Raw genomic sequence first — 9,843 nt, 5'->3', positions numbered from 1 at the left:
CCCCCCAGTTGGCGCTCAGAGCTTCCCCGTCTTATCAAAGTTTCACAGCTGCTTTAGTGTCAAGAGAAGGTGACGAGCTGAAGAGCGATTTTATCAACGGCATGCACAGGGATCTGGGAGTGTATCTGCCTGCCATGGAGAAGCAGCTGGCCATTCTTGATGCATTATATGAACAATACAACCTTGAGTCTGACGAGGTGGTGTGAAATAAGAACAAGAGATGCTCACGGTTCAGAGAAGAACAGAGCCCCTCTGAATGGGCAGAGTAGTGGCTAACTGCTGGAAGAAAGGTGTACAAAGTAGTGTGAGACTGTCTCGTGTCATTTTGAGACGTTTCAGTAGTTTTAAAACTCTACAGCAGGAGAGGTTTTGGTATGAAGAGGGTGTTCATGTGTGTACTTACGACCCGAGAAGGGTTTAACTGAGCAGTACAATTAATTAAGGTTGGTTTGAGGAGATTTAAATTCCAGGTCTTGTTCCAGAGACCGGTGACAGCAAAGGTGTTTCTAATCTGATTATGCAGACTCCAACCATAATTATTCATTGTGACATTTGTTTCTGGTTGTTGCTGTATTGTGGCTTAAGGCGTACTCTACATGCTTTAAGGTATTTAAGCACAGGGTATTTGGTTCTGGTCAGTTCCTTGTAAAATTGTTTGATTCCCTTTGAATTGGTCAGTATGATCAATATGAAACTATTATCAATGTTGTTTTTTTTCTCCTTGACTTCAGTGAGATACGATGATGCTTCCAACTAGCACAAAGCACTATTTTTTTTTTTTTTTTTTTTTAGCAAAAACTATTCCCAAAATGTGTCTTAAGTATGTGATTGAATTACGTACTAAGCTAACTTTTAGTCAGTTATATAAATATTTTCCTGTACTTACTATAAAAGCTTAGTAAACATTACTATGTGTGTATATATTTTTCCCTGAAAATGAATTCAGATTGTGCAGTTTGACAATGGATTTGTTGTGTTTTACATAATGTCATTGTGAGCTGTTGCTCAAAGTTTCCAAGTGGACCAAAAAGGAACTGTCATGTGAATGGCTTTAGCCTCTGCTGCCTACAGAAACTGAAAACAAGAAAGGAAACCGCATAGCTGTTAAAAATATTGACAACTGCTGTTCATGTGGACATCTGCACAAACCTATGCATTTTTACAATGTCTATTTATTATACCATAAGTTATAAAGTTCACATTAATGACATGAATTGTTCTGTCCAACTTTTGTGTGAATGTATGGACATTTGTATTCATAAGGCATGCTTTTTACTGCATGTTTGGTGTATTTAGCAACAGGTGCCAGGCCAAGGGCTTGAAGTGAGTAAATGAGTAATCCTAAAAGTGGTAGTTACAGAACAGTAACCATTTTCAGCTTATCGTCCATGCTATTGTACATACCATTGTTAAGTGTTGTTACCAGATGTACTTAATATTTTATTGATGTCGAATTAGTGGAAATGATCAGTAAGACTGCTCTTGCAGGCTGGGTTAACATTTGACTGCAAATTCACTGAGCCGTTTGAAAAAAACAAAACAAAAAAGCAGGAAAATTATCTTAGGGCTTTAAAAAGAAGCTTACCGGATAGTATTTTCAACTTTATTATTGTTATTTTTATTTTAAGAATGCAAACACTAAAAACTCCTGTACAGTAAATAAGTCATTTGCAGTAGGTTTACATCACAGGTGTGCAATAGGCTTATTTCTGATGAGTTTTAATATTAATCCTTTAGATATTCTGTTGTAATATTACAACAAATAATTGTTTTTTCTATGGATGTAAATAAGATGCTATTTGATTTTTTGCAAAATAAACATAATTAAGTTGCAGTTTGTCTTCTGTCATGCTGAAGTTAAATATGCTACCATATGGTTTACGTGCCTAGAGGTAAAGGCTCTTTACTTACTGTGCCAACTATACACTCACTGTGCGTTTATTAGGTGCACCTGTTAGTGCAGATGACCTGCTGAAGTGACTTGATTTAAGTGACTTTGAGCGTGGCATGGCTGTTTGTACCAGATCAGAAACTGCTGAACTACTATGACTTCCAATGAATTTCCTATTTTGCATGACCATTTCTGGGGTTTACAGGGAATGATGTGAAAAAGGCAAAGACGATAGAAGATTGGAAAAATGTTGCTTGGTCTGATGAATGCCACTTCTTTTGTGAAATTCACATGGTAGAGTCCCTTGGATGTTTATTTTGCATGAAAGCATGCATCTATTCTCCCTTCCAATGGTCATGGCAGGTGGTGGTGGTGTAATGATGTCGGTACACTTTGGGCATGTTAGCATTGTTTCTGACCATGTCCATCCCTTTATAACCACAGTGTACCTAACATCCGATGGCTACTTCCAGCAGAATAATGTCCCATGCTACAAAGCTTAAATGAACTCAAACTGGTTTCTTGAACATAACAGTGAGTACACTGTACTCAAACAGCCTTCACAGTCACCAGATCTCAACGCAGTAGAGCATCTTCAGCAACATCAGTTCGTACAGAGCTTGGGAAGAAGGCATTGTCCTTTTCTGCCCTGTCTTCATGCAGTACATTGCAGAAGCTCTCTCAGTTGATTTCACTTGCAGACTTTAAAAGACATACAAATGTTTTTATGAAATCATCTCTGGGAACTTGTTCATGTTTTAATATGACTGTGTACGTTATACATATTTAGCTATTTTATTGCTTTTTTATTGTTGTAATTTTAATATGTTTGTCTGGAGCAGGTCTCTCGGAAGTGAGACACTCAGTCTCAAAGGCTAAATTTAAAAAAAAATCTTTTGGGGTGTTTGGCATAAAAGGAGATTCTCATCACTGATGTACAGCTTGTAAATCTGCAGCAACTCAGTGATGCTATTATCAATTTTGACCAAAAGATTTTGGGCAAACTTTTGAAGGCAAAATAAATTCCAACCCAGTGTTTTCAATATGTGCCTAACACAGTGACTGTTGAGTGCAAATAAGAAACAGATAGTAAATAGTTTGTTTTCACAGTTGTTGTGCCAATCTTAAATAATACTTCTGTATATCATTTTCTGTTTCAAGTGATTATTTTGCATGTGCATTAATTAGCACCACTGCACCCAGGATACCAGCAATTCTTATCTATAGGTCAGGGATTTTCACTTGGCTTAGGTGAAGCAGTTGGGTCTCTGCCAGCTTCCTGTCCTGTGGTTTCCTTTGCATCGCCCCATGTACCACAGCTGTAATGCTACACCAGTCAATCTACACTAAAATAACCTTGTAGTGGAAAAAAAGAGTGTCATTTTTCCATAGGTATCATTTTAATACCTATGTGAGCTGAACATAGACCAAGCTTGCTATAAGTTACACTACATGAATAAGTTAATAAAATGCATGGGATACAGCTCATAAGTTAATTTGACCTTACTTCACAAATGGTAAACTTCACTTGAGGGATTCTTCTGTGACCACAGCTCATCTTTTCATTACAGAGCCAGTAAAATCAGGTCAGCCCTTGAATTTCAGTAACATTTAGTGCCACACTGGGACATTTGTTTGACAAATGTGATTGCCCCGGTCAGGGCACTGCACATGATGGCATAAATACACCAAGGTAAGGTTTTACTCTGGCATCTCGGTAGACAAATTGCCCTGATGTGATTTAGAAGAGGAATACAGCATGCTAATACAGTTATATGGTCTCATCCTGCTTCAAACATCTTGGTTGCAACAGTGGCCGGCTGGTCTATCCCCAACCTGTATCACCGTGCCTCATCTCCAGGCACAGATTCAGCTCTGAAAGGCTTCATTAAGATGGAATAAAAAGCCGAAAAACCCATTGCCACGTCTGAGAAACAGCAAGAGTTCACTGTGTGGTCTGCTTTGCATTTAGACTAACGCAGCACTCAGCAAACGGCTGACTGCTGCGATACTTTGATGCCCCCCTTACTTTTTTGTCTGAGTGTTGTATCCTAAGAGAACATCAATAGCCTCTCCATCAATGCCATTTAGGTTTGGGTTTTTTGTGTGTGTGCTTTTTCCAATAACAGCAGACATGACAAACCGCTAACCAAGGTTTAAGTTTAAATAAAGAGAGTGACTTAAATATCACTTTTATTTGATCATTTTTTAAATAGTTCACAACTACTGTAAAAATCATAGAGTATTAAAACAAAATGAACTACCCCAGTCACAATGCTTGCTACGCTTCATAAAGCCTTACAGCACGTCACCACATGCACGTTTCAGCATTGCTGTACATAGGCAGTCTAAGATAGAACACAGCAGCACAGGCCACAGACACGACACTCAACATAGTTTCCAGAACGGTACTCGAGCTTTGTGCATGGCACAGTTCATAACTTTAATGTTTGTCATTCATACAGTGCTTTGCTTCTCTCTGAACAGAGCAAGACTGACAGTTCTTAAGACACCTGCTATGCTGATGAATGCAATGATGATTTACAAAACGGTATTTGACAAAGGTGAAGCATTAGCAGAGTTTCACAAGCATGCGGACACAATATATTAACAGTCTTCATCTTTTGATTGCTTTTGTAGGCTTTATAGACCTGACTACATCTAGGTATGTCTGAGAAAAGGTCTCCCTTGGCACCGCGACTCAAAGAGTAGCTTATGGAAAATGTCAGCTTATATCAGCACAGTCATTTTCAGCGTTTGTGCCCAACACACAGCGGACTACACCTACACTGTTAAGTTTACTGTTGCTGTATATACTGTAAGACAGAAAGACTGGATAAAGAGGTATCAGAGTATGTACAGTAATGATCAGAAAACTGACTGCGATATGAGTTCCTCTCCCTCCCCCCTTTAGCAGCTACAGACTAGTCCAGCCCTTCCCGTGCACCGAGAAAATTAAGGACATAGCAGTTTCAAGCCTTCGTGTACAGTATATTTCATTTCTCACTGCAGCACAGGAGGGGAAACTGAATCCTGCAGTACTGCGCATTGTTGATGCGTTAAAGCTTTTGCTTGAGTTGCCTCAGTGTACAGTCACTGCCGCGTAATTTATAAAGAGCAGTAGAGGATACCTGTAAAAGGTGCTTTGTTTGTTGAGCTACATTACCTGTTAGCTAGTTCCTGAGAAGATTTGGGGATTTATTGAAACCTTGTCCAGACTAAATGTCCCTGTCAGTACAGTACCACCACAAGCTAACAAAGCTGGGTCAACTTCTAGGCTTCAAGCCTCCTGGAGTAACAGTCTCACTCAAAGATTACAAGTGCATAACTCGCTATATATACAGTATGTAGTGCACTATAACCACCTCTATCTCCGTCCCTACCTTTGTATCTCGACGTGGTAGTGAGAGGACACAGTACGAAAGTTGTTTTGACAGTAATAAGTAAACTGATAGGTTACATGCTTTGATAGTGACAGCTGCTGTCGTGGTTTTAGTAATCCCAGATACATGCAAATGCTGTGCACTGTCATTCACACTGCAGTAGAATACCTCGGGCCATCGCTCTGGATGTCCTACTGCTTGTTATTCTCAACAGTAACTGGGTCAAGATTAATATGCCTCTGTTCCAGCTACTGCTTCTCTGCAACATCGTCCACTGGTACGCGATTGAGGCTCTCAACTGTTGCGTTGAAAGGCTGGTTCGGGTCCAGTTGGGCATGTTGAGGAAGCCAGTCCAAATCCTTCTCGTTAAGACAGCGTGCAGTCTTCCTTTGCATTTCCAGTGTGCGGATTTTCACCTTCAAAGACTCAAGCTATAACCTCCGGGATATGTGGCATCTCAGCAGCAATACAGATGAGTTTTATGTATGTTTGTATATTTCTAGGTTTTGTTCTTTCTTTCATAACAGAATCACTGGCAGCCTCCGTGTTTTTGCTTGGAGCATTGTTGTCTTTTCTTTTTTTTTCTTCTTTTTTTTTTACATGTTAAGTTCCAAGCAAATAACACACAGAGGAGCCACAGCACTGTCCAGACAACTCCTCAAGTAAAGTACTTGCAGTTTGTTGAGTCAATAGTACAGTATCTTGTGCACTTGAGGTGACCATATGACCTACAAATCATAAGAAAAACGTTTTCAGGTCAAGTTCACACCTACATATTTTCATGCAGTACAAGGTTGTGTACCCAAATGCTGTATGCTTACCCTGGAAGATATGAATTACATGTCTGGTATCCAAAGTCTTTTCCATCACACTCCTCAGCCCCTTCATAGCGGTATCCGTCTCCACAGTAGGCATGTTTACACTCTATGGTAACATGAGACAGCAGGGGCACAGGGGGGTCATGTTATATGTGCACAGCAAAGTACAGCTAATGAACTATAAAAGGACCGGTAACATAGATGCATGACTTACTGACGCAGCCATCGGTGACAACTCTGTTTTTGTCATCACACTCCTCCCCGGTGGAGATCTGCACTATGCCGTCCCCACAGTAACCTTCATCATCGGGGGCATTTTCCATGGACTGGTAGGGTGTGATCTGGAATGGAAAGGTCTTTTGCAGAATTTAAAAAATGTGAACATAAAAGGAAAAGGCTGTTTGAAAGTCAATATCTATTGTTTTTTTTAAGGACACATTGCATTGTTGCTACATGCATTTATACCTGGATTGGCAGCCAGCCATCAATGTCTTTGAAATAGAGAGATCTCTGGTCTTTACGGAATGCAAGAGCGTTATCTGTGCGGAGGCGCTCCAGTTCCTCCTCATTGCTCACCACAAATATCTAAATAAAAGGCAAAATAATAGGGTTCCGTGCATTTTAGCACTTTATGAAATAACATTGAAGACCATCATTTGTCATCCCAGCTGGTAACATTTGTCTGCAAGCATTATGTATCTCTCCTGTAAGTGTACTTTAACCTTCCTTTTATCTTTCAAGCTTATTTATTTCCAGTTGTGGTCTAAAGTTTAATAGATTTATCACAGGCATGATGCTTTTAATGATATCTTTGAAGTGTTCTTTTTCTGGATTGGAATGATTGTACAAAATCTTTTTTTTTTTTCAATTTTTGTATTTTGTATTTTCTCTAATCCACTCACAGCCAAAAGTATAAATAAAGGTCAAATATATACTTCTAACTTGATCCCTAACTTCTCGTTAGTTATCATGATTGACCTCAAAAAGGAGTTTCTCTTCACTGTCTTTGTTTTATAGCAGTCATTGGATTGACCAATACTTGGAACAATAGGAAAATCCAAGGAATTCTGTGAAGGTCTTAGAAGGAGACTTTTAGATTTATACAAGTTAGGAGGGTCTCTTGAAGCCATTTTTAAACCACTGCAGATTTTAAGATTATCAGTTCAAACAACTTATTTGGATGTGTCACTGCTTTGTCCAAGAAAAACCAAATGTCATCTGCAAAAACGTTTTATGGTCAGATCAGATAAAGATTGCGCTATTTGGCAAGAATACCAAGACATATGTTTGGAGGAGTAAAGGTGAGGCTTTCAAAACTAAAAATTCTATACAGGCTGTCAAGCATGGTGGTGGTAGCATCATTCTGCAGGGCTGTTTGACTGCCAGTGGTACCGGTAAATTGCACAAAGTGGATGAATTTTTTTTTTTTTTAGCTCAAATCAAGAGCTGAAACAGCCTTCCTAAAGCCATTAAAGGTCTATGTTGTACAATCACTCCACCCTGGAAAAAGAGGACGGCACTGCCGTCATTTAATGCACTTCCAGAAAGCATTCGTTTGCAAAAGGTCAGTTATTAAAAAGCTACAATTACCATGGCATCGATGCCTATGATGAGCTGATGTAAACTTCTGACCACAACTGTATTACCCTTTGAAACTCTTTACATTTTAATTTGGTGGATTTTTCACTGATTTCACAGATGATTCTATATTTGACTGCAAACCATTCATCTCTCACCGCTGGCACTTTGAGATAATTTCCTGTAGAGGCATAATTTTCAAATGGAGGACTACTCAAAGAGCTGCAGCTACACTTTCCAGGAGGCCCTGGTGGACCGCGCGCACCCTTTGCTCCAACCATGTAGACTCCTGCATATACAGGAAGAGGGGGAGAAAAAAAGGAAGGATAAACAAACAGTGGGTCTATATTTAGTCCAAAGTGACAGAATATAGCAGCATTAATGAGTTGTGTACAGCCTACACAAGCTGATATAAATACCACATGTCAGTCTAGCGTCTTTGATTTATCAATCAAGAAGCAAACACAATCAGGATAATTCATACAGGAACTTGATCAAGATAACAAATGTCATCTTGATGATGTGCTGACATAATATTTGTAAAACTGTAGGCTTGCCATCTGTCAATCCATTTTAGCCACATGATGTCATGCTGAGAGAATCCTGTTTCAGCTCGGGGGGATTCGATTTCTCCGGTGCTAAATAAGACTACTGGTGTTACCTCGTACACAGTTTCAAAGTGGGCTTCCTTTACTCACCGGGCTGCGAGCTTTCCCTTCTCACTTTCAGCACAAGTTTTCACGCGCTCACAACGGAAAAAAACACACGACCATCCACAAACTAAATCTCTCCAGCAAACACTTAATTATGACCACAGTTTTCAAGAGTTTTAAATCTACTTTGGGATTTCACCTGTTGCAGGTGGACCAGGAGGGCCGGGGTGGCCTGGAGGTCCCTGTGGGCCTGCTGGCCCTATAGGACCAACGCTTCCTGTGTCTCCTTTCAGTCCCTTAAATTCAAAACAGTGCAGGGTCATTTCCTTACACCACATGTCAAAAAGTACAACTGTCTTGCTATCACTACTGTAAAACAGTGCAACCCACAAACTCCTCACCTGCTTGCCTCTCTTTCCCGGTCGGCCAGTGGGTCCTCTGTTTCCTGAGGTTCCAGGTTCTCCTTTTGGACCCATTTCACCCTCAATAACAGAAAAAAAAAAATCTATATCAGAAAAATTCTGAATTCAAATACAACTGTTAACACTGTAAGGCAGAACCCTTACTGGCGTGAATGAGGATTACTCACTTTTTGTCCAAGCATTCCTGGGAAACCCATTGCACCCTGCGAGTGAGGAAGAGTACGTAACATGAATTCAGAATTCTTACAAAGTGTATGTACAATTTTCCTGATACACTCTCCCCACCTTGTCTCCTTTCATCCCATTCTCGCCACGGTCACCTCGGGAACCCTGACAGAGCAGATTACATTCATTTAGTTTACTGTCAAAGTAGTTAATCAATAAATCCTACGGTATTTACAGCTGAATGGTGCCACTTACCTTTTCCCCTTTATACCCAGGTAAGCCCTAGGATTAAAGATTTATAACAAGCATGAAACACGATGAAACAAAACTCACTAAAGATCACTAAACAGCATATGTAAAATTTTACCCTCGGCCCAATTGGTCCTCTGGATCCAGGCAAACCCATCAGCCCCGGGTCACCTTTCTCCCCCTGACACAAAGGTAAACATGAATGACCTGAATGAGCTTTTGTCTTTAAAATAAGAAATGTCATATGCGGACATTGAACGTTAAAGGTTCTTTTATTACGTTTACAGTAAAGCGTTCACCAAAGGAAAGGCTGTCTGCATGTTACATAACTGGTAATCCAGGGTTTTAGTCTATTTGACTGCAAATCAGACTTGTGTAATAAACCATTCTGGTTCTTATTGGTCTCATATATTGACATATTTTATAAGATCTACATTATGACTTACTCACTTTGGCCCCACTTGGTCCTGACCATCCTGTTGGTCCTCTTTTCCCAGGAAGTCCAGGAGGGCCTGTCCGACCCTGACAGGAGACATAACTGTTTTTTAAGTTAATGAAATCAGAGCCTTTTATGCCTGTTTGACCATATAATAGAGAGATCTCTGGTCTTTACGGAATGCAAGAGCGTTATCTGTGCGGAGGCGCTCCAGTTCCTCCTCATTGCTCACCACAAATATCTAAATA

At 40.0% G+C, this 9,843-nt stretch overlaps 2 protein-coding genes across 5 annotated transcripts in view; one reads left to right on the top strand and one right to left on the bottom strand.

Annotated features, from left to right (window-relative positions):
- The window catches only part of plekha8 (pleckstrin homology domain containing, family A (phosphoinositide binding specific) member 8), a 6,481-nt gene extending 6,067 nt beyond the window's left edge, over nt 1–414 (top strand). Inside the window, exon 13 of the mRNA XM_005934746.3 lies at nt 9–414. Coding sequence (XP_005934808.1) covers nt 9–206 — 198 coding nt within the window. The 3' untranslated portion in view covers nt 207–414. The remainder of the gene's footprint in view (nt 1–8) is intronic.
- Nucleotides 415–3,008: 2,594 nt separating this feature from the next.
- The window catches only part of colq (collagen-like tail subunit (single strand of homotrimer) of asymmetric acetylcholinesterase), a 9,734-nt gene continuing 2,899 nt past the window's right edge, over nt 3,009–9,843 (bottom strand). For 2 of the 4 annotated variants that reach the window (XM_042223792.1, XM_042223793.1), the window contains 12 exons: nt 9,610–9,681; nt 9,278–9,340; nt 9,166–9,192; nt 9,031–9,075; nt 8,913–8,948; nt 8,725–8,805; nt 8,523–8,619; nt 7,829–7,959; nt 6,558–6,677; nt 6,307–6,433; nt 6,096–6,198; nt 3,009–6,002 (listed from right to left, as the gene is read on the bottom strand). In XM_042223792.1, coding sequence (XP_042079726.1) covers nt 5,933–6,002; nt 6,096–6,198; nt 6,307–6,433; nt 6,558–6,677; nt 7,829–7,959; nt 8,523–8,619; nt 8,725–8,805; nt 8,913–8,948; nt 9,031–9,075; nt 9,166–9,192; nt 9,278–9,340; nt 9,610–9,681 — 972 coding nt within the window. In that variant the 3' untranslated portion in view covers nt 3,009–5,932. Of the gene's footprint in view, nt 6,003–6,095; nt 6,199–6,306; nt 6,449–6,557; nt 6,678–7,828; nt 7,960–8,522; nt 8,620–8,724; nt 8,806–8,912; nt 8,949–9,030; nt 9,076–9,165; nt 9,193–9,277; nt 9,341–9,609; nt 9,682–9,843 lie in introns of all 4 variants that reach the window. The other 2 variants (XM_005934743.2, XM_005934742.2) reach the window with 2 other exon arrangements.

This window comes from Haplochromis burtoni, unplaced genomic scaffold, assembly GCF_018398535.1.
Source record: "Haplochromis burtoni strain Fernald_Lab_line unplaced genomic scaffold, NCSU_Asbu1 Contig_120, whole genome shotgun sequence".
In the NCBI taxonomy this organism is placed as follows: Eukaryota; Metazoa; Chordata; class Actinopteri; order Cichliformes; family Cichlidae; genus Haplochromis; species Haplochromis burtoni.
Note: the sequence above shows the minus strand (reverse complement) of the source record. Positions and strands in the feature narration are given on the sequence as shown.